Source organism: Coregonus lavaretus, assembly GCF_964263955.1.
Source record: "Coregonus lavaretus genome assembly, contig: HAP1_SCAFFOLD_1324, whole genome shotgun sequence".
Classification (NCBI taxonomy): domain Eukaryota; kingdom Metazoa; phylum Chordata; class Actinopteri; order Salmoniformes; family Salmonidae; genus Coregonus; species Coregonus lavaretus.
The window spans coordinates 102,059-127,691 of NW_028166298.1; the positions used below are offsets into that span (position 1 = coordinate 102,059).

Sequence of the window (25,633 nt, forward strand, 5' to 3'; positions counted from 1 at the left end):
TCCATATGGCTCGTTGTTGGGGGGAGGAGAGAACAGGACACTAAGCCACTCCATATGGCTCGTTGTTGGGGGGAGAGAGAGAACAGGACACTAAGCCACTCCATATGGCTCGTTGTTGGGGGGAGGAGAGAACAGGACACTAAGCCACTCCATATGGCTCGTTGTTGGGGGAGGAGAGAACAGGACACTAAGCCACTCCATATGGCTCGTTGTTGGGGGGAGGAGAGAACAGGACACTAAGCCACTCCATATGGCTCGTTGTTGGGGGCGGAGAGAACAGGACACTAAGCCACTCCATATGGCTCGTTGTTGGGGGGAGGAGAGAACAGGACACTAAGCCACTCCATATGGCTCGTTGTTGGGGGGAGAGAACAGGACACTAAGCCACTCCATATGGCTCGTTGTTGGGGGGAGGAGAGAACAGGACACTAAGCCACTCCATATGGCTCGTTGTTGGGGGGAGGAGAGAACCGGACACTAAGCCACTCCATATGGCTCGTTGTTGGGGGGAGGAGAGAACAGGACACTAAGCCACTCCATATGGCTCGTTGTTGGGGGGAGGAGAGAACAGGACACTAAGCCACTCCATATGGCTCGTTGTTGGGGGGAGAGAACAGGACACTAAGCCACTCCATATGGCTCGTTGTTGGGGGAGGAGAGAACAGGACACTAAGCCACTCCATATGACTCGTTGTTGGGAGGAGAGAACAGGACACTAAGCCACTCCATATGGCTCGTTGTTGGGGGGAGGAGAGAACAGGACACTAAGCCACTCCATATGGCTCGTTGTTGGGGGGAGGAGAGAACAGGACACTAAGCCACTCCATATGGCTCGTTGTTGGGGGGAGGAGAGAACAGGACACTAAGCCACTCCATATGACTCGTTGTTGGGGGGAGGAGAGAACAGGACACTAAGCCACTCCATATGGCTCGTTGTTGGGGGGAGGAGAGAACAGGACACTAAGCCACTCCATATGGCTCGTTGTTGGGGGGAGGAGAGAACAGGACACTAAGCCACTCCATATGGCTCGTTGTTGGGGGATGAGAGAACAGGACACTAAGCCACTCCATATGACTCGTTGTTGGGGGATGAGAGAACAGGACACTAAGCCACTCCATATGACTCGTTGTTGGGGGAGGAGAGAACAGGACACTAAGCCACTCCATATGGCTCGTTGTTGGGGGAGGAGAGAACAGGACACCAAGCCACTCCATACGGCTCATTGTTGGGGGGAGGAGAGAACAGGACACTAAGCCACTCCATATGGCTCGTTGTTGGGGGGAGGAGAGAACAGGACACTAAGCCACTCCATATGACTCGTTGTTGGGGGGAGGAGAGAACAGGACACTAGGCCACTCCATATGGCTCGTTGTTGGGGGGAGGAGAGAACAGGACACTAAGCCACTCCATATGGCTCGTTGTTGGGGGGAGAGAACAGGACACTAAGCCACTCCATATGGCTCGTTGTTGGGGGGGGGAGAGAACAGGACACTAAGCCACTCCATACGGCTCGTTGTTGGGGGAGGAGAGAACAGGACACTAAGCCACTCCATATGGCTCGTTGTTGGGGGAGGAGAGAACAGGACACTAAGCCACTCCATATGGCTCGTTGTTGGGGGAGGAGAGAACAGGACACTAAGCCACTCCATATGGCTCGTTGTTGGGGGGAGGAGAGAACAGGACACTAAGCCACTCCATATGGCTCGTTGTTGGGAGGAGAGAACAGGACACTAAGTCACTCCATATGGCTCGTTGTTGGGGGGAGGAGAGAACAGGACACTAGGCCACTCCATATGGCTCGTTGTTGGGGGGAGGAGAGAACAGGACACTAAGCCACTCCATATGGCTCGTTGTTGGGGGGAGGAGAGAACAGGACACTAAGCCACTCCATATGGCTCGTTGTTGGTGGGAGGAGAGAACAGGACACTAAGCCACTCCATATGGCTCGTTGTTGGGGGAGGAGAGAACAGGACACTAAGCCACTCCATATGGCTCGTTGTTGGGGGAGGAGAGAACAGGACACTAAGCCACTCCATATGGCTCGTTGTTGGGGGGGAGGAGAGAACAGGACACTAAGCCACTCCAGCTATGGCTCGTTGTTGGGGGGAGGAGAGAACAGGACACTAAGCCACTCCATATGACTCGTTGTTGGGGGAGGAGAGAACAGGACACTAAGCCACTCCATATGGCTCGTTGTTGGGGGAGGAGAGAACAGGACACTAAGCCACTCCATATGGCTCGTTGTTGGGGGGAGGAGAGAACAGGACACTAAGCCACTCCATATGGCTCGTTGTTGGGGGGGAGGAGAGAACAGGACACTAAGCCACTCCATATGGCTCGTTGTTGGGGGGAGGAGAGAACAGGACACTAAGCCACTCCATATGGCTCGTTGTTGGGGGGAGGAGAAAACAGGACACTAAGCCACTCCATATGACTCGTTGTTGGGGGGAGGAGAGAACAGGACACTAAGCCACTCCATATGACTCGTTGTTGGGGGGAGGAGAGAACAGGACACTAAGCCACTCCATATGGCTCGTTGTTGGGGGGAGGAGAGAACAGGACACTAAGCCACTCCACATGGCATCTGGATGGACAATACAAGGTTTATTAGAATTATATTTAGTGGGGTATATTTGTTGGGTTTCCAGGCTATTGTCATGGATATTGTATTGTCAACATTATGATCTAACGGCTTTATTCTCACCTTGATCTTCTGGGATGTTTCAATGACAAGGCCATCATGGAAAGAGTTGTTCAGCTGTAGAGACACAACAACACAGTAATTCAGTATATCTGGTCCTCCATTATGGAAAGAGTTGTTCAGCTGTATAGACACATCAACACAGTAATTCAGTATATCTGGTCCTCCATTATGGAAAGAGTTGTTCAGCTGTAGAGACACATCAACACAGTAATTCAGTATATCTGGTCCTCCATTATGGAAAGAGTTGTTCAGCTGTAGAGACACATCAACACAGTAATTCAGTATATCTGGTCCTCCATTATGGAAAGAGTTGTTCAGCTGTAGAGACACATCAACACAGTAATTCAGTATATCTGGTCCTCCATTATGGAAAGAGTTGTTCAGCTATAGAGACACAACAACACAGTAATTCAGTATATCTGGTCCTCGCTGCCATAGTTATAGTAGGGATTTAGCATTTTACACAAAAGGGGAAAAACACAATGCCCATTTCAATGAGGATAAAAGTTTCCTGTTTCAGGTTGGTTCAGGAAGTGAACTCAAAACCCTCTGAACAATAAGTAATATTACCTTTGATCAAATGGCGTCGTTCTGCTGATAAGATGTGGAGATTGTCCATGGACCAGTTACTCTTCATAGAGACAGCTGGGTACTAGAGACTACTTTCTGGGTCTGGTTGGAGTCTCTGACAGCTGGGTACTGGAGACTCTACTCTGGGTCTGGTTGGAGTCTCTGACAGCTGGGTACTGGAGACTCTACTCTCTGGGTCTGGTTGGAGTCTCTGACAGCTGGGTACTGGAGACTCTACTCTCTGGGTCTGGTTGGAGTCTCTGACAGCTGGGTACTGGAGACTCTACTCTCTGGGTCTGGTTGGAGTCTCTGACAGCTGGATACTGGAGACCCTACTCTCTGGGTCTGGTTGGAGTCTCTGACAGCTGGGTATTTTCCCCCCATAATATTTTCAAATCAAATCAAATTGTATTTGCCACATGCGCCGAATACAACAGGTGTAGACATTACAGTGAAATCCTTACTTACAAGCCCTTAACCAACAATGCAGTTTTTTAAAGAAAAAAATAATATTTCATACAGTAATGATGATCAGTAGTATGAGAAATCACCCTGGATCATTATTAAACCCCATAGTATTTCATACAGTAATGATGATCAGTAGTATTAGAAATCACCCTGGATCATTATTAAACCCCATAGTATTTCATACAGTAATGATGATCAGTAGTATGAGAAATCACCCTGGATCATTATTAAATCCCATAGTATTTCATACAGTAATGATGATCAGTAGTATCAGAAATCACCCTGGATCATTATTAAACCCCATAGTATTTCATACAGTAATGATGATCAGTAGTATGAGAAATCACCCTGGATCATTATTAAACCCCATAGTATTTCATACAGTAATGATGATCAGTAGTATGAGAAATCACCCTGGATCATTATTAAACCCCATAGTATTTCATACAGTAATGATGATCAGTAGTATCAGAAATCACCCTGGATCATTATTAAACCCCATAGTATTTCATACAGTAATGATGATCAGTAGTATTAGAAATCACCCTGGATCATTATTAAACCCCATAGTATTTCATACAGTAATGATGATCAGTAGTATGAGAAATCACCCTGGATCATTATTAAACCCCATAGTATTTCATACAGTAATGATGATCAGTAGTATGAGAAATCACCCTGGATCATTATTAAACCCCATAGTATTTCATACAGTAATGATGATCAGTAGTATGAGAAATCACCCTGGATCATTATTAAACCCCATAGTATTTCATACAGTAATGATGATCAGTAGTATCAGAAATCACCCTGGATCATTATTAAACCCCATAGTATTTCATACAGTAATGTTGATCAGTAGTATTAGAAATCACCCTGCATCATTCATCATGTCAGACATGTCCCTCTATTTCTCCCCACATGGAACTGCTGATGTAAAAGGGCTTCATAAATAAATGATTGATATAACGTTGAACTCCCAACCTCCCAACCAGACTACAGTCTGTTACATTCTCACATTCTCCACAGATCTTTGAGGAATTCCCCTTTTATAATCTATAATGTATGGCAGTAATCTTCCTTTGGGTCAAAGGGCATTGGTCCACTGATAACATTGAGAGGATTGTACATGGACCAGTCATAGACAGACAGCTGGGTACTGGAGACTGCTCTCTGGGTCTGGGGGTTGGCAGTGCCCCCCTCCTCTCTCTCCTCAGAGACACTCATCTTAGGAGTGTGTTCCAACTTCCAGAATTACAGTGTGATAAAAAGACTCACACACCATTTAGGAGACACACACTTCCTTGATTAAACATATACTTACTAGAGTTTACAGGATATCCTGCTCTGTCCTCTCTCCAGTTTAAAGTTTATAGGATATCCTGCTCTGTCCTCTCTCCAGTTTAGAGTTCATAGGATATCCTGCTCTGTCCTCTCTCAAGTTTAGAGTTTATTGGATATCCTGCTCTGTCCTCTCTCAAGTTTAGAGTTTATAGGATATCCTGCTCTGTCCTCTCTCCAGTTTAGAGTTTATAGGATATCCTGCTCTGTCCTCTCTCAAGTTTAGAGTTTATAGGATATCCTGCTCTGTCCTCTCTCAAGTTTAGAGTTTATAGGATATCCTGCTCTGTCCTCTTTCAAGTTTAGAGTTTATAGGATATCCTGCTCTGTCCTCTCTCCAGTTTAGAGTTTATAGGATATCCTGATCTGTCCTCTCTCCAGTTTAGATTTTATAGGATATCCTGATCTGTCATCTAAAAATATTTAATGGCTGGACAAGAACAAATATACTTTTATATAGGTATGCTTTCTACACACCATGAGGATAAACCATTAACCATGAGGTGTAGCTAACTGTTTTCATTACTGACAACTGGGGTTAGAGACAGACAGAGACTGAGAGAGACACAGACATCAAATACTCATGATCTTTGACCTTCCACCATTTCAGGCTTTTTTCACAGAAATTGCATGGTAACACTTTACATGGCAGATGATAGGCATTAAAATACATTCATAAAGCCCTTGACCATTTTAAATAATAGTATTTACATTTTCGTCATTTAACATACGCTCTTATCCAAAGATACTCAAGGGCACATCTACAGTTTTTTTATCTAGTCAGCTCAGGGTTTCGAACCAGCAACCTTTCGGTTACTGGTCCAACACCCTTATCCGCTAGGCTACCTGCCACCAGTGTATGATGGGCATTTTACAACAACTACAGCTGACATTATTGTGGTCATGTTATGTATTTCGTTTTTTATTGGGATAGACGTTGCCAAGGCAATCATTTTTTTAAATTCTTTTTTATTTTATTCAGGCTACAAAGTAAGGATCCTACCAGGGATTATTGATGTATGATGTAGGTAGAATGTATACATTGGGATAGTAGTAAGGATCCTACCAGGGATTATTTATGTATGATGTTGGTAGAATGTATACATTGGGATAGTAGTAAAGATCCTACCAGGGATAATTTATGTATGATGTTGGTAGAATGTATACATTGGGATAGTAGCAAGGATCCTACCAGGGATTATTTATGTATGATGTTGGTAGAATGTATACATTGGGATAGTATTAAGGATCCTACCAGGGATTATGTATGTATGATGTTGGTAGAATGTATACATTGGGATAGTAGTAAGGATCCTACCAGGGATTATTTATGTATGATGTTGGTAGAATGTATACATTGGGATAGTAGTAAGGATCCTACCAGGGATTATTTATGTATGATGTTGGTAGAATGTATACATTGGGATAGTATTAAGGATCCTACCAGGGATTATGTATGTATGATGTTGGTAGAATGTATACATTGGGATAGTAGTAAGGATCCTACCAGGGATTATTTATGTATGATGTTGGTAGAATGTATACATTGGGATAGTAGTAAGGATCCTACCAGGGATTATTTATGTATGATGTTGGTAGAATGTATACATTGGGATAGTAGTAAGGATCCTACCAGGGATTATTTATGTATGATGTTGGTAGAATGTATACATTGGGATAGTAGTAAGGATCCTACCAGGGATTATTTATGTATGATGTTGGTAGAATGTATACATTGGGATAGTAGTAAGGATCCTACCAGGGATTATTTATGTATGATGTTGGTAGAATGTATACATTGGGATAGTAGTAAGGATCCTACCAGGGATTATTTATGTATGATGTTGGTAGAATGTATACATTGGGATTGTTAGTAGTAAGAGGCCGGTGGGTAAATGACTAAGATTCAAGCCTCCTGTCAATTAGGGAGATTTGTTTCTTTATTGTGTGTTTAGTTGTACCTTTACCTTCCTGTAGTCGCTCATTTGGAAGGATTCTGTATGTAGGAATTGTCTAATATCCCTCCCAATGTGTTCTCGCAAAGGAGGTATTGAACGGGGGTGTCAATTTTGACCTCTACCTTTTTGAGAAAAAAAGTATTACTTGTTAAACAATCTCTTTCTCTGAGATATTGTATTAGTATAAAATCATTTAATTTAATATTTTGGGACCCTATTGTATACTTCTAAGTTAGAGATATGTTGAAACTGGATCCATCCTAATGATTTTACATTTTATAGTATGCCATGGCCTTTACTGGCCTAAGGTTAAACTACTGTTCTGTTAATGCTATACTATGGTGTTCTGCCACTAGACTTTGACCAGATATTATTGCATCCAAAGATCAACTGTACCTAGCACATAGATACAGAGCCACTTGTCATCAGGAAGGTGCTCTCTCAGCACAACGGAAAATATCTCAGTGACTTGACATGTTCTGGTTGTGAATTAAGGCTACAAGGTAAGAATCATCAAAGGGATTATTGTAAAGTGTGTAGGGAAATTAAATATATGGTGTTATTATAGTATAGAGAATGACAGTAAAACACTCAGATCTAACAGTCCATTTCACCTGGGACAGGTACGTGACAGTTCAATCATACAAAATGGCGCTAACTGGGCGTAGGCAAGTCAAATTCAAAAACATATTGTTCATATCTCGTATTATAGGATTCGTATATCGTGGTTATTTTACAATTTGTAAAAATGTTAATGTATCATAGTTCTAAGTCATCTTTCAGAATATCAGAACATTTGTTGTTTTCAAAATTACAATGAGCTCCTGCTTCCTGTGTAATTTGGTATGAAACCTGAACGTACTTTTCTTAACATTGATATTATGAATTAAATTCAATAATATCATAATAATAGCAGACCTGTTGAACAAAGCAACACACTAGAATGAGTGAAATTATTACAAGAGAAAGTGAGACATTATTATTATTATTCATTATTAATATTATTATTGTATTATTAATATTATTAATATTATATTATTATTATTATTATTAGTTCCACTACATGGAGAAAAGGTTAAAAAATCAGTCATGACTACGTGTTGATGTGATTGCATTAAATCTCCTGACCGTTTGGACGTATCTGTTAGTAAATGTTTTATTTCTAAGAGATAATTAATAAAATAGAACAATTGACCTTCAATAATTAGTTGTCACTGTGTTAACCACAACCAACATGCTGGATCTCTGTTTAGGGGTCAGTGAACGAAAATGAGTCTCTCTGGGAAGAGAGAGGAGGGGGTCCCTGCCTCTAAAATGAGTCTCTCTGGGGGACATGACACCAAAACTAAGAGGTGAGATGACAATGTTGTTTAAGAATTTATAAAGAGTTTATTTCTAAAACGTTATATCCACAATTTTTCACGTTTGTTATTTTACATCAGAAAACATTGCTTATGGGTACCTTCATGTGTCTGTCAAATATTGTTGTTCTAAGATTGAAATGTTTGTATCCTGTATATTTGACTGTGATATGTGGATGTCTCACCAGCACACACACACACACACACAAAGACACACACACACACACACACACACACACACACACACACACACACACACACACACACACACACACACACACACACACACACACACACACACACACACACACACACACACACACACACACACACACACACACACACACACACACACACACACATCTTTACCATCATACACACACACATCTATAGAAGTTATGCATGACACAATCATTTATCCTACTCTTAGTTATTGTCTAATATGTTGTCATGCAGAACCTTATTGTTTTTACTAATTCTGATCGTTGTTACAAGCGGAATATTGACAATACTACCGTCAAATCAACACACTCTTCACTCCTGTTTTAAACAACAAGGGTTGCTTAATATATGGAACCACTAAAAGTTCTATATAGAAACCTTTTATAGGGTTCTTTGATCAGAACTCTAGAGGTTCTTCTTCCCTGAACCAAAATGGTTCCATATAGAACCCTGCATGGTGCCATTTATGAATTATGGCTACTACTATTAAATAGGAATATTTTTAGCTAAGAATATAATTTATAGGAAAATAGGAATGGTTGAAAAATCCCAATATTCATAAAAAATTATCCTTAGAAATAGCAGTGCTGGGGGTTTGGAAAGCCATAGTCAGTCAATCAACAACAGAATAATACTCTTATGAAAAATATTGATCTTTAACTTACAGTCTGTGGATACTATGCGACTAGAAAGGTTAAAAATGCATGTAAGAAATCACAGCGCAGCTGAAAAAAATATGGCAGGTGGAAATCAAAAGAGGATGTTCTACGGAGATAGGTGGGCGGGCTGAGAGTAGCAGAGGGGTGGGATTAAAAAAGATCATGATCGGTAATAGTCATTACTGTAAACACTATAGATGTCTGAGTACTATCTATCCAAAATGTAATGTGTATAATTAATTATTATTATTATATATATAAATAAGTAATTACTGTGTATGAAAGTATTGTATGGGGGGTAGAATTTATCTTCGTTATATTCAAACACACTGGTGGCCAGGGAGGCATATCTTTGTTCGAACGATGGCCCAACTCTGGCTGACTTCTTTACAATACAATACATTACAATACAGTACAACTTTGTCCATTAGTTCCAGCAAACAACAAAAATGTATTTTCTGCTCCGTTCATAACCCCCCCAAACAGCAGTCCTCACACATACAGTTGAGACCAGCACAGGTTCAAGCTGCAGTGCAGCGCCCCTGGATGGAGAGCATGTTGTGGGGTTAAGGGCCTTGCTCAAGGGCCCAACGAAAGGTGATTGTTTTGAGGACGTGGACCCAGCAGCCCTCCAGGGGTCAGATCAATTCCGTCCGTTCTTTCCAGCGCCCGGCCCGGGATTCAAACTAGACACTTTTCGGCCACAGGTCCAACGCCTGCCACAGCTCCAACTCATTTGCCGCTGGGCGAAAACCTGAGTTAATATTCAGAAATAAGCATGAGTTAATCTGCCAAAATGAAGACAAAATGTTATGCAGATATCATTATTATGATAACATACATGCAGTTGTCATCAGCAGCAGCCACAAGAGAGAGCCTCTGATAGTTCTGGGTAACTGCCAGACTGAGCAAAACATAGATAGTGTGTTAAAAGACATGTAATGATTAACTAGGCTATTGAATCACCAATACTTACTATACATAATTATTAAGAAGAGAAGAGAAACTGTTCCATGTAGGTCTATATTATTTATGGATTGATCATATAGAAAAATCTAAACATTATTTTAACTACTCCAAAGCAATTACATGTGGCGCAGGAACCATTCAGGAACTCACTGCATTTTCCTATTATCAAGACACCTTCTGTTAACCCAGATCTCAAAATTTTGTTTTTAAAAACTAAGAATTTTGTTTTACGTAATAATAATGATAATAATAATAATAGCACATTAATATTACTAAAGTAAGCCACTGTAAAGACTGGGTTTAGTTTATTGTGTTGCTCTGCTCACGTCCGCGTTCTGGAACTGTCCGCGTCCACATACAGAACTGTCTGCATCCCCGTACTGTTTGGCGCCAAGCATGTTGTCCAGTTACGCGCAGAGTGGACTGAGGTGATGTTGGGGAACAACGACGGAGTTCGTTACAGTGTTGAGACACCGAAGTTTATTGTTCAATTTGCTTTTTGGTCAGTGACAGTGTGAGTGTAGCCAGATCCTTTTCACTCGCTATTCTTGTTTAATTGTGTGGTTCACCGGATTCGTCATCATCCTCGAGGGACAGACGAATGACCTACTAGTTAGCCAAGCTAGTCGGTACAGCTAGCTAAGCTAGCTACTCTACCAGCAGCATCCTAGTTATCCTAGCTACCACTACATCATCACCGGCTGCCTGCATTTCTTGTGGACCGATGGAGCTCCCTGGTTGTTTCTTCCACCTGTTAAATACCGTGGAGGGCTTCTCCCTCTCTCTTGATGGATGCTGGCTTCCTACCATCCCTCTGTCCGGTTCTCCTCTCTTCACTAGATGGACCGTAACTTTACCATTTAACCCCTCTGTGTCCAAGGACTGAACTTTTGAATATTATTTTCGGGGCGCCTCAAGTGACATTTTTTACAACGTTTATTTCTGATAAAATTAGTTCATTGCATCCGCCATGGAGCCCAGTTTCATAATATTACCTTCTGTCCCTGGTTATGAAGTAATCGCGAAACAACAGGCCTTATGTTTGGGCATTTTTCACCCTACCAGCTCCTATTAGTTCTATTGAGCTCCGTGACACCGACTCGCCTTCAGAACGTTCTATTCCCAGCCCATTGTTCTGCGTCACAATGCCAGCTTCACTATTGTTATCAATGAGACCTGCCTGCGTTAACCCTGTAGGTTTACCTCAGGTAACTTATTATTAACAAGGTTACGGCTACTTGGTGAGCGCTAACCCTGTAGGTTAACCTCAGGTAACTTATTGTTAACAAGGTTATGGCTACTTGGTGAGCGTTAACCCTGTAGGTTAACTCATGTTTGATTACGGCTACTTGGTGAGAACGCACACTGTTCACCTGCGTACATGTTGTGAGCACCAACCGCTAGGTGAGACTGAGTTGAAGATGCAATGGCTGGCGGATAGCCATCAAACATTAAACATTTTCTGATCATGGTTAACCATATTTGTTTTAAGAAAAAAGTGTACAATCTAAACAAAACGCATGTCACTATCGTCTTTTTCAAGATGTGGCCGATTTAAACAGCCAGAAGACATTTTTTAACTAAGAAATAACCATTTTTTGGACGACTTGTTGTTTCTAAATGGCTGCTGGGTAATTTGATATGCATCGAAATCTTTGTTTGTAGGCATCAAATTGAGCGAATGCTGCGCAGGTTCACTGAGTTGCAAACCAAATGGGTATAATGGGGTGATTGTTGTCTAATCGGGTGGTCTAGCTCATTGATTTGTAGTTCTGACGCAGTTGCTATCTCAGATTATGAGCCTAGCAAGTGTCATGAAGTGTCAGGTCTCCCGAGTGGTGCAGTGGTCTAGAGATCCTGGTTCGTATCCAGGCTCTGTCGTAGCCGGCCGCAACCGGGAGACCCATGGGGTCGGCAGGGATGTAGCTCAGTTGGTAGAGCATGGCGTTTGCAACGCCAGGGTTGTGTGTTCGCTTCCCACTGGGGGCCAGTATGAAAAAATAAATAAATCATGTATGCACTCACTAACTGTAAGTCGCTCTGGATAAGAGTCAATAAATGACTAAAATGTAAATGTGTTGAATGATTATGTACTACCCACATATGGCCAAAAGGAGGAGCAAGAGTGCCATAAACCCATAATGTTTTTGCCATATAAACCCTAAACCTAACAATCAATCAAATGTATTTATAAACCCCTTTTTACACCAGCAGATGTCACAAAGTGCTATACAGAAACTCTTACCTTACTTATAACCTATTATAGCCGTAACCCCTAATTCTAGGGTAGGGTAGCCTAGAACACTTTTAGAAACTATTTTAGTAATAATATGATCTTAGTAAATACAATTATAGTATTAAATAGCGTTTTGATTATTTTGTAGTTATTTTATTATATGTATAATTGCAAGACAGAACACTTGATAAATAAGACACATTTGTTTTATTTTTCAAATGTGTTTTGAATTGGGTGACCTAGTAACCTCTGTGTAAAAGTCCAGAAATTGGCGTGTGGCAGGTTTGAGACTGATCTAATACACTTTATTTCTCAGCTGCCTCACCAACGTCTGTACGTGAATTAATAACTTTTAATTAATAAATATTTCCAATAGATGGCAGCATAAGACCACGAAGCATCAGTTACAGGCTACAAGCAGCAATATGATTGACATAAAATAGCATGCAACCAAATACTATATCTCCCATGATTTTCTGAAATGGTCACTCATTACTTTAGCTAGCTATATATCTCGTATTAGGCCTGTGATGCTTTTGGAAGAGCAATTAAATTGTGACTATAGCAGGTGTTGAACCCCGGGTAAATAATCACTAGTCAGATGCTCCAACCTCAACCCTAGTATACATGCATTTTTAAATATCTAAAATATCGATTAAACAACCTCGGAATAGAAAAGACAAGAGTGCGTCTTCCAGCCCACCAATAAATTACATCATGCAACCCTCCCAGTTAGCAAATGTACCTCAACATGCCCCTCGCTTGTGCTAGAAGGCAGAGTGCTCGCTGCTGGTTGATGAATCTGACAATGAATGTACTAGGAAAATACATTTTTCTCGACCAGAGGTGACTAAATTAATGTTCAGGCTTATTGATAATCGTTATAGTAATGAAGTATAATTTCAAAACATGAGCATAAAACAGGTAATAATAAACATGAATCATTACATTTTAGTCATTTAGCAGACGCTCTTATCCAGAGCGACTTACAGTTAGTGAATACATATTTTTTTTAAACTGGCCCCCCGTGGGAATCGAACCCACAACCCTGGCGTTGCAAACGCCATGCTCTATCAACTGAGCTACATCCCTGCCGGCCATTCCCTCCCCTACCCTGGACGACGCTGGGCCAATTGTGCGCCCATGAGTCTCCCGGTCGCGGCCAGCTGCGACAGAGCCTGGATTCGAACCAGGATCTCTAGTGGCACAGTTAGCACTGCGATGCAGTGCCTTAGACCACTGCGCCACTCAGGAGTACAATCAGCATTATATTATTTCACAGTAATCTGTTAAATGCTTTTTCAGTCGTTCCTCTTGCGTTAGCAGTGTGGAAAGGGACAGTAAAAAGCGTGTGCAGGAGTTTTCCTGTGAGGGGGAGTGGTGGTGTATTCAGGGAGAAAACTAAACTAACCTTCTGAAATGTCATTTGTGGTCTTATGCTGCCATCTATTGGAATTATTTAGTAACTGCAGTAATACTGAATAAAGTATATCCTTACTAAAGTAGTAATTACTCAGAATTGCAAAATATGACATTTTCTAGTTAATTTTACCACTTACAACCATAACATAACAATTTATAGCATAACAAACAATGAAACTGACATAAACCAAAAACACCATACATTTAGTTAACTATATATATAATAATAATAAGCCATTTAGCAGACGCTTTTATCCAAAGCGACTTACAGTCATGCGTGCATAATTTTTTTTGTGTATAGGTGGTCCCGGGGATCGAACCCACTACCTTGGCGTTACAGGCGTCGTGCTCTACCAGCTGAGCTACAGAGGACCACAGGACCACAGTATATACTATTTATTTAGATGGGTGACATTATCTGCCAAAGTAAAACCACTGTAGATAAAGAAGAGCTCTCCAGTAGGTGTACCAAAACTTTGAAAGGCCATTTTCTAAAAATTGAGGTTACAAGTTTATCATCTTTCAAAGCAGAATTACTTTCCCATTGTTCCTCAACTGTAGTGTATGATATACCTTTTTCTAGCTGAGTCTCTACTTTTATCCAATGTAAAAAAAAACACAATTTCTAATTTTGCTACATAAGATTGAATCGAGCCGGTCGGCCACATTTGACTTTGTAAAACCTAGCAGTACTACTTATTTCTCTGAGTGAGGCAGATATATATTAATACTGTGTAAAACCTAGCAGTACTACTTATTTCTCTGAGAGTGAGGCAGGTATATATTAATACTGTGTAAAACCTAGAAGTACTACTTATTTCTCTGAGAGTGAGCCAGATATATATTATTACTGTGTAAAACCTAGTAGTACTACTTATTTCTCTGTGAGTGAGGCAGATATATATAGCATTTTGCAAAAAAACATGATTATTTGTCTCTCTGAAATGAAACCATTAAGTGATAGATTTTAAACAAATACATGTCTGTCATTGAACAATCACATGCCATGATTAGATAGTGAAAAAACACACCAATCTCTTTCATAATCTCTTTAAACAATAAAATCTAATTTACGAACATTTCTGAAAATGGATATATAGCGTTTTGGAATGAAAGTCTTCTTATGTTTCCCCATCTGAGCTCAGAGTAGATGAGAGACGTAATGTTTGTCTCTGTTGTGTTGAAGCCCAATCAAGCAGGAGAGACCAGCCTCCCCTGTACCCAGCTGTGTGTCCATGAAGAGTGACCTGTCTATGAATCTTCCTATAGTGTTTAGAAAGGGAGACTTTTCTACTGAACAAAGGTAAGAAGAACTCATGGGTCATGGTCAGTGAGTTAAACAACACTGTCTCTAGTCATTTCTCCTCTCCCATTTTCCCATTTATTTTTGTTGTTTTCATAATCCATAGGCTAATCTTTTTTTCCATTTTCATAGTCCTGAAACATTATCAAACAAACACAACATTCCCTCCCTGTGTGTGTGTGTGTGTGTGTGTGTGTGTGTGTGTGTGTGTGTGTGTGTGTTTGTGTGCACTCCCTGGATGAGGAAATGTAATCTCATGTTTTGTCCACAGAAACCAACAGGAGAGATCAGAGTCAGAGATTCTCAGTGGTCAGTCTTCCCAGAGTCATCAAACAGACCTGGCCTCCATATTCAGTGTATGTGGTCCTGTTATGTACATTTGTTTTTGTTTACCTCAAGTAAAGGTGATCTGTCAATCATTCATTCATGTGTTAATTAGAAAGCATTTAGTCTCTTGCTTAACTGATTTACTTGATTTATTTCAGTTGCTTGAAGAGAATATTATGACATTTGTGAAGAACGAGCTGAAGATGTTCAAGAGGATTCTTAGTCCAGAACTCCCAGAAGGCTTTGAGAGTCAGAAGCAGGATAAGGAAGTGGTGGATGCTGAAGATGAGAAGCAGGAGAGCAGTGCCAGAGAGGGGGCTCTGAAGATCACACTGCACGTCCTGAGGAAAATGAACCAGAAGGAGCTTGCTGACACACTGGAGAAAAGTAAGAGCTGTCTGCCTCATGTTGAATGCTGTTTTAGAACATTTAAAAGCTGTAGCTAAAGTACAGCTAAAGTAGCTGTGTAACCAAATGATATTGTAGCAGCCTTAACACAACACCTAGTGACCTCATCAAGTAGCAGCAGGGATGTGTTGTGGTGATTAATTTAGACAGAGAGAAGAGGAGAGAGAGAGAGAGAGAGATAGAGAGAGAGAGAGAGAGAGAGAGAGAGAGAGAGAGAGAGAGAGAGAGAGAGAGAGAGAGAGAGAGAGAGAGAGAGAGATAATTATTAATGCCATCAATAATACCAATAATGATATAAATCAGTCACTCCAGTGTGTAATGCATTATGAAAACATTTACAGATTTATACAGACAAGAGAATAAATGATTATAATTTAAACTTTATAAGACAGTCTTACAATACTGTAGGCATTAAAACAGATGTAATATTAATATCCTCTGTGTTATTTCTAGATTCAGATGAGCTTGCTGTGATTTGCCAACGTGAACTCAAATCTAATCTAAAGAAGAAGTTTCAATGTGTATTTGAGGGGATCGCTAAACAAGGAAACCCAACACTTCTCAATAAGATCTACACAGAGCTCTACATCACAGAGGGTGGAACAGGAGAGGTCAATAATGAACATGAGCTGAGACAGATTGAGACAACAACCAGGAAACAAGCAAGACCAGAGACTGCAGTCAAATGTAACGACATCTTCAAACCCTTAACTGGACAAGACAAACTTATCAGAACTGTGCTGACAAAGGGAGTCGCTGGCATTGGAAAAACAGTCTCTGTGCAGAAGTTCATTCTGGACTGGGCTGAAGGAAAAGCAAATCAGGATGTCCAATTTGTATTTTCATTCCCTTTTCGGGAGCTGAATTTGATGAACAGGGAAAAACACACTTTCATTGAACTTCTCAGTCACTTCTCAATGGAAACCAAAGAATCAAGAATCTCCAACTACGACAAGTACAAAGTTCTGTTCATCTTTGATGGTCTGGATGAGTGCCGACTGCCCTTAGACTTCCAGAAGAACAAGATCTGTTGTGACGTCACAGAGTCAACCTCAGTGGATGTTCTGCTGACAAATCTCATCAAGGGAAATCTGCTTCCCTCTGCTCTCCTCTGGATAACTACCCGACCTGCAGCAGCCAATAAGATCCCTTCAGTGTTTGTTGACCAGGTGACAGAGGTACGAGGGTTCAATGACCCACAGAAGGAGGAGTACTTCAGGAAGAGATTCAGTGATGAGGACCTGGCCAGCAGAATCATCTCACACATAAAGACATCAAGGAGCCTCCACATCATGTGCCACATTCCAGTCTTCTGTTGGATTTCTGCAGTAGTCCTTGAACACATGTTGAGTACAGACAAGACAGAAGAGATGCCCAAGACTCTGACTGAGATGTACACACACCTTGTGGAGTTTCATACCAAACAGAAGAATGAAAAGTATCTTGGGAAAGAAGAGACAGGTCCACACTGGAATAAAGAGAGCATTCTGTCACTGGGAAAACTGGCTTTTCAACAGCTTGTGAATGGCAATCTGATTTTCTATGAAGAAGACCTGAAAGAGGCTGGCATTGATGTCAATGAAGCCTCAGTGTACTCAGGATTGTGCACACAGCTCTTTAAAGAGGAATGTGTGCTGTACCAGGACAAGGTGTACTGCTTCGTGCATCTGAGCATTCAGGAGTTTCTGGCTGCTGTATATGTGTTCCTCTCATTCATCAACAACAATGAGAATCTAATGGCCAAACCTCAATCAATGTTCAGCTACTTTTTTGCGCTGTTCAGAGACAAGCCTGAAGTTACAGTCTTCAAGAGTGCTGTGGATAAAGCCTTACAAAGTGAGACAGGAAACCTGGACCTTTTCCTCCGCTTCCTTCTGGGCCTCTCACTGGAGTCCAATCAGAAGCACTTACAAGGTCTACTGACAAAGACAAGAAGCAGCTCACAGAGCCATGAAGAAACAGTCAAGTACATCAAGGAGAAGATCAGGGAGAATCCCTCTCCAGAGAGGTGCATCAATCTGTTCCACTGTCTGAATGAACTGAATGACCATTCTCTAGTGGAGGAGATCCAAAGCTACCTGAGATCAGGAAGTCTCTCAGAAGAAGAAATGTCACCTGCACAGTGGTCAGCTCTGGTCTTTGTGTTGCTGACTTCAGAAAAGGAGCTGGATGTGTTTGACCTGAAGAAATACTCCAGATCAGAGGAAGGTCTTCTGAGGCTGCTGCCAGTGGTCAAAGCCTCCAGAGCTGCTCTGTGAGTACATAAAATGACATTTAAGTACTAATCATCAGGAAGAAATATTCAGTTTAGAGAAATATATGTGTTATAATATGTATATAATGTATAATATTAAATTGAAAAACTTACTGAATCAGTGCATTGGTGTTCACATTAGTATAACAATATGACCATACAATTCTAGGAGACGGGAGATGAATCTATATGTTGTTTGAGAGAATAAACCAAATGCATCTGCCATTGTCCTTCTACACTACTGGTGTTAAATTAACAGTGTTTGTGAAATCATGATGATCTCTTTGCAGGCTGTCAGGCTGTGGAGTCACAGAGGAAGGCTGTGCTTCTCTGGCGTCAGCTCTGAAATCAAACCCCTCACACCTGAGAGAGCTGGATCTGAGTAACAATGACCTGAAGGATTCAGGAGTGAAGCTGCTCTCTGCTGGACTGGGGAATCCCCACTGTAAACTGGAGACTCTGAGGTCAGGATTCCTGTATGTTTTACCATTTAGAATTGAGAAAGTTTTAATTAGTTGGACAAATTCACTTATAGTGTATGCTGGAGTACAGAGCCACATTTAAAATGTTAGCTTCACCGTCAAAATCGATATGGTGTGGACTGTATACTCAATTCAATCTAAATCTGATACCTCACTGTCTGTCTTTTGACTGATATTGCGTTTTAAACTGCTCTGGTCAGTCTACTCAAATATTTGTACTATATATTTTTCTATCTACAAGCAGTACTTTGATAATTTGTCATTTCTAATAATGATACATTCATTTATGAATAGATATGGCAGGTTTCAGGACACTGATGTATCTGAATATGTAGAAAAAATATACTGCCACTATTTTCACCACCAAAGAATAGCAGTGTGGTTTTAATATGATTTGACTCTTTGCAGGCTGTCAGGCTGTCTAGTCACAGAGGAAGGCTGTGCTTCTCTGGTCTCAGCTCTGAAGTCAAACCCCTCACACCTGAGAGAGCTGGATCTGAGCTACAATCACCCAGGAGACTCAGGAGTCAGACTGCTCTCTGCTGGACTGGAGGATCCACACTGCAGACTGGAGAAACTCAAGTATGTAGAGGGTTTATGTCAATGTTCATATCAGACATGTTGGAGTTATCAGGCTAGTTAAGACAAACATTCTGACCACCACTTGGACTAAGTTATATGCTGACCGTGTGTGTGTGTGTGTGTGTGTGTGTGTGTGTGTGTTTGTGTGTTTGTGTGTTTGTGTGTTTGTGTGTTTGTGTGTGTGTGTGTGTGTGTGTGTGTGTGTGTGTGTGTGTGTGTGTGTGTGTGTGTGTGTGTGTGTGTGTGTGTGAGTTCAGATGTATCCCTCAATGACTGTCTTTTCTTCTGCTTACCGCTACAGTGTGGAACATGGTGGAGAGAACACAATGAAACCTGGACTTAGAAAATGTGAGTGTTGACTGCTGTGAAGAATATGACTAAGAATAAGTCTTAATTCAAGTGAAGTCAAAGACCACCATCATTACTTACTTGGTCATATTAAATATCAGCTGTAGTTCTATATAAGCAGAAATCAGGGACACCAATGTTTAGAAAGAGTTGCTTTGACAATGTGTGTGTGTGTGTGTGTGTGTGTGTGTGTGTGTGTGTGTGTGTGTGTGTGTGTGTGATTAATGTGAATAAGTGTGTTTTATATTACCATACAGTATAACATATGATCATTCAACAAGTCTCAAGTTACCTTAACTTCTCCTTTTGATACCTAGAAACATCTACATTAAATTAATTAGTGAAAAGTGAGTTAACATTCTAATGTGAATGATGATTATTTCTAATATTGTGTCTGGTTTCATCCATCAGATGTCTGTGGTCTCACACTGGACCTAAACACAGTAAACAGATTCCTCTCTCTGTCTGAGGAGAACAGAAAGGTGACACGTAGGAGAGAGAAGCAGCCGTATCCTGATCACCCAGAGAGATTTGAGGTCTGTGAACAGGTGCTGTGTAGAGAGGGTCTGACTGGGCGCTGTTACTGGGAGGTAGAGTGGAGTGGGAGAGGGGCTGTTATAGGAGTGACATATAAAGGAATCAGCAGGAGAGGAGTGGGTGATGACTGTTGTCTTAGATACAATGACAAGTCCTGGAGTCTGTTCTGCTCTGACAACAGTTACTCTGCCTGGCACAATAATAAGTCCACTACCTTAGACGTCCCCTCCTCCAGCTCCCACAGAGTAGGAGTGTATCTGGACTGGCCAGCCGGCACTCTGTCCTTCTACAGAGTCTCCTCTGACACACTGACCCACCTGTACACATTCCACTCCACATTCACTGAGCCCCTCTATCCAGGGTTTAGGGTTTGGTATGATGGCGCCTCAGTGTCCCTGTGTCAAACACAACACACACACAAACACACTGGGAACACACACACACACTGAACACACTAAACATACACACACACACTGTACACACACACTGTACACGCACACACACACTGAACAAAAACAAACAAACACACACACACACACACACACACTGGACAAACACTGGACACACTCACACTGGACATACACACACACACACACTGGACACACACACACACTGGACACACACACACACACACTGGACACACACAGACACTGGACACACACACACACTGACACACACACACACACTGGACACACACACACTGGACACACACACACACTAGACACACACACACGCTGGACACATTTCCATGTGTAGGATTTTGATGAAAGGAAATCCCATATAGCCTACTGGACAGGACTTTGCTATGGCATCTTCTGTTTGGGTGTCTCAGGTCAGGTCTGAGCCATGATCAGAATGTGTCTCTGTGTCTATTTCCAGCCCTGGCATTTCTACCTGTCCTGATCTAGTGTTTCACCCCTGACCTCCTCACACCGTCTCACTGTCCATGTCTGCTTTTAGCTCCCACCTCTACTTCACTGTGTTATAATGGACCTTATGCTTGTTATGTCACCTCTGGAACCAGTTATCAAACATACTGACCTTTCTGACCCTATCCCATGGCCCTACTTTCTACAACTGAACATTTAAATTCCTCTATGAGTTTTGTTTTTCGTGTACATTTATTTATTTATGTATTTGTTGTATATTGGGGTTGTGCTGCAGAGCATCATGGGGGTTTGTATGTGTTGAGATGATCACGTTCCAGATAAATGGTTGAACTGATTCCTGTCTCCCGTCTCATCATTATTGAATTGTTATACAGACGTGGTTATGAAACCCACCAGACATAACAAAAGATTGGTGATGAGTAAGTCTGAATCTACAGGAACTATTCTGTCTGGAAGAAGTGGGTTTTTACAACAGTTTAAAACTGTTATTTTCTGTGGTCCAGTCTAGGCTAATGTTAGCACAGTGTATTGCTAGCAGAGGCAAGTGCATAGTCCAGCTAGCTAAGAAAGAGCGTTAACCAGTGGTGTAAAGTATTTAAGCAAAAATACTTTAAAGTACTACTTTAGCAGTTTTTTGGGGGGTATATGAACTTGACTTTACTATTCATATTTTTGACTATTTTTACTTTCACTTCACTACATTCCTAAAGAAAATAATGTACTTTTTTACTCCATACATTTTCCCTGACACCCAAAAGTACTCGTTACATTTTGAATGCTTAGCAGGACAGAAAATGGTCCAATTCACACACTTATCAAGAGAACATCCCTACTGCCTCTGATCTGGGGGACTCACTAAACACAAATGCTTTGTTTGTAAATTGTCTGAGTGTTGGAGTTTGCTTCTGGCTGAACGTGCATTTTAAAAACAAGAAAATTGTCTGGTTTGCTTTATGTAAGGAATTTGAAATGATTTATACTTGTACTTTTACTTTTGATACTTTAGTATATTTTAGCAATTACATTTACTTTTGATACTTAAGTATATTTAAAACCAAATACTTTTAGACTTTTACTCAAGTAGTATTTTACTGGGTGACTTTCACTTTTAATTGAGTCCTTTTCTGTTAAGGTATCTTTACTTTCACTCAAGTATGACAATTGGGTACTTTTTCCACCACTGGAGTTAACATCGTCATGGACGGCAGAAAAGGACTGGAGACGGACATCGGAGTGGGAAAACAACGTGATTAAAATGGAGGAATATACAGTGATTAAAGGAAAGGACATTTATTCAACTGTGAAGACAAACCTTTTAACTAAATCTGCTAAATGAGCGAACTTAGGAGGAAACGTCAGTGAGTGAAGTGAATGAAGATCACGTGACTGAGGAAAATATTGCTTTGGTTGAGGACAATATTGAAGTGAGTGACAATCAGGAGCCTATTGAGAAATGAAAAATGGCTGGAATTGTTGGAAACATTGGACAGTTTGATGAAAGTATTGATCAGTGGAGCTCATATACAGAACGGTTTGAATATTTTGTTATTGTAAATGACATGGATGAGGACAACATTGTGCCTACATGTTTTAGTGTAATGGGGCTAAATACATTTAATTTACTAGGCAGCCTGCTACAGCCAGACAGAACAGGTAATAATAATAATATAATATGCCATTTAGCAGACGCTTTTATCCAAAGCGACTTACAGTCATGCATGCATACATTTTTGTGTATGGGTGATCCCGGGGATCGAACCGACTACCTTGGCGTTACAAGCGCCGTGCTCTACCAGCTGAGCTACAGAAGACGTATGGGGATATTGTGGAGATACTTAAAGGACATTTTTCACCAGAACCACTAGTTAATGCTGAAAGGTTCAGGTTCCACAGGAGACATCAGGAAGAGGGAGAATCAGTAACAATGTTTGCTGCTGCATTAAAGAAACTACCAGAACACTGAGTTTAATGCTGTTCTAAATGACATCATTAGAGACAGACTAGTATGTGGGCTACGGAGTGAAGCTACACAAAATAGACTGTTGACTGAAAGTTATACTTATATTAACATACATTATAAACATTCATAATTCAATTATGACTTTCCTCATCCTGAAAATAAATACAGATCGTTATCTCAACGCATTCTCAATACTATCACTTTAGCAGTGTATATACCTACTATCATCTGCAGATCGTCAGTTTCCTCGTAGCCATCTGTTGCATTGGTTGACATGATACCTGTTCAATCTCCCCTCTATCCATACCTCCGTTGGTGTAGACTGTGTGATGATGCATGAACCTTCTTCCTTCACTAGTTCTATGATCATGCAGAGTCCTTCTCCATTTATCACCATCTCTCTGTGGAGTGTATCCTTCTATCAGCGTACCAATAGTCTCTGCTGCAAAAACACACAGACAAAACAAAACAATGCTCTGCCGAAGCGGTGCCACCTTCCTCCTCTGCGTTAGAAAAGTCCTACAATGGTACATATAGATCTAGGAATCTCTGTCTCTTACTTGCCCCTCCATCAAGGTAGCCATCAACACCTATTACTAACCTTCCCACTTGGGTGTTGTCCATCAATGACTTCCTTAATCCTTTACCACCACATAGTCTCCAAGTCGCAGAAAATGTCCAGATTCTCCTGGTAGGTCTGGCAGACAAACCTTCACCTTTTCAAAAGAAAGTCTGCATAACATTGTTAGTTGAGACACAGCATGCTACTTCATCCTGTCTTCTTATCAGTCCTGATAAGCCTTTTATATCAGGAAGTACACATTCTCAGTTTATTACCTGTATAAAAGACACCTGTCCACAGAAGCAATCAATCAATCAGATTTCAAACTCTCCACCATGGCCAAGACCAAAGAGCTCTCCAAGGATGTCAGGGACAAGATTGTAGACCTACACAAGGCTGGAATGGGCTACAAGACCATCGCCAAGCAGCTTGATGAGAAGGTGACAACAGTTGGTGCGATTATTCGCAAATGGAAGAAACAGCAGCAGTGGATCAAATACCTTTTTCCCTCACTGTATGTGTGTATATATGTGTGTATATATGTATATATATGTATATGTATATATATGTATATATATATATGTGTGTATATGTATGTGTATGTGTATTATCTCCCGAGTGGCGCAGTGGTCTACTAGAGATCCTGGTTCAAATCCAGGCTCTGTCGTAGCCGGCCGCGACCGTAAATCATAATTGGCCCAGCGTCGTCCAGGGTAGGGGAGGGAATGGCCGGCAGGGATGTAGCTCAGTTGGTAGAGCATGGCGTTTGCAACGCCAGGGTTGTGGGTTCGATTCCCACGGGGGGCCAGTATGGAGAAAAAAATAAAATAATGTATGCACTCACTCACTCACTCTGGATAAGAGTGTCTGCTAAATGACGTAAATGTAAATATGTGTGTGTGTATATATATAAAAAAAAATGGGGGACTGGAAGTGATGCAGACATTACCCTCAGGTCAAGAAGGCATTACCTCTTGGTCTACTAGTCAAGACACAGGTTTTTCCCATGGGACACCTGGGTACAGATCCCGCCCATGAAATGTGCACACCTCTCCCAAGGCACCATTCCACTGCTTCCACCAATGTAGTGTTTTTTTGCAAACAGCAACGGTGTAATGCCCCTTTCGTCTCAAACCCGGGTCTCCCTGCCCGTAGGCAAACAAATATATTGTAGTGAATTCAGGGGGTAACCCCAAACGGGTTTTGAACCTGGGTCCATCAACTGTCAAGCCAACACCTTAAGCGTGTTAGGTTCTAAATGAACCTAGTAAAACTCAGGGACGTTTAGTAAAGCTCAAACCAAGTTTATTCACCCATTGGATCATACAGCTGCATACGACAAAAAACATATTCACACAAGCACTGGTATTTAACCCTTTCTCCTATGCTGAGCCCCTCCTTCCACATCTGAACAGCCAATACACCTCTGTTGGTATCCAGAAGATTAGTGATACATGTTCTTCCTTACTTCATCTAACCTGACCTCTGCCCAAATTGCTCACTCCTCCCCAACTCACGGCTGTCATGTTGACTTGTACCAGACTGTGTCTCTTCTCCTCCCATAGGATCCCTGATGACTAACAATAACATATCCTGACAGAATGGAAACGTTATACATTCCCCTCTCTTCCTCAGTGACATTAATAAGTATATTTCATGTTTAGAAGTCAGAACCCAACCAGCGCTACGCCAAGAGGTCCGAACCTCTCGATGATGTGGCTAGGTGTTGGATTAAGGTCGCTACATTACCCCCTTCCTTGGGGAGAGCATGCCCCCACACTTCTTTATAGCAAGTCTCTCACGTGTACACGCCTCTTTGATGGCCTCACAGGCACTATCCCACTTCTGACTCCAATGTAACGAATTAAGGGATAGCTCCAACCGGGACTCGAACCCAGGTCCAGCGACTATCAAGCCAACACCTTATCCATTCCACCAAGAGATCAGAAGGTGGTAATTGGTAGGTGTTGGGTTCAGCTTGCTACAGTATATACTTATATAGGGCAATGTGTGATCTGGGAGCGGCAGCACTACCACTAGTGCTCCTGACACAGCCTAACACAATCTTT

The 25,633-nt window shown here is 41.4% G+C and overlaps 1 protein-coding gene and 1 pseudogene across 2 annotated transcripts in view; both read left to right on the forward strand.

The window, feature by feature from the left end:
* LOC311114893 (NLR family CARD domain-containing protein 3-like) overlaps positions 1 to 20,601 on the forward strand; it is a 33,403-nt pseudogene extending 12,802 nt beyond the window's left edge. Inside the window, exons 6-9 of the transcript XR_014615237.1 lie at positions 18,494 to 18,667; positions 19,094 to 19,267; positions 19,569 to 19,615; positions 20,027 to 20,601. The product of XR_014615237.1 is annotated as an NLR family CARD domain-containing protein 3-like (transcript). The remainder of the gene's footprint in view (positions 1 to 18,493; positions 18,668 to 19,093; positions 19,268 to 19,568; positions 19,616 to 20,026) is intronic.
* On the forward strand, positions 16,297 to 18,207 carry LOC311114888 (NLR family CARD domain-containing protein 3-like; the record flags this gene model as incomplete). Its single annotated transcript, XM_084190115.1, has 1 exon — positions 16,297 to 18,207. A coding segment is annotated over one exon (1,911 nt), but the record flags the coding sequence as incomplete, so codon positions are not given.
* Positions 20,602 to 25,633: the final 5,032 nt, after the last annotated feature.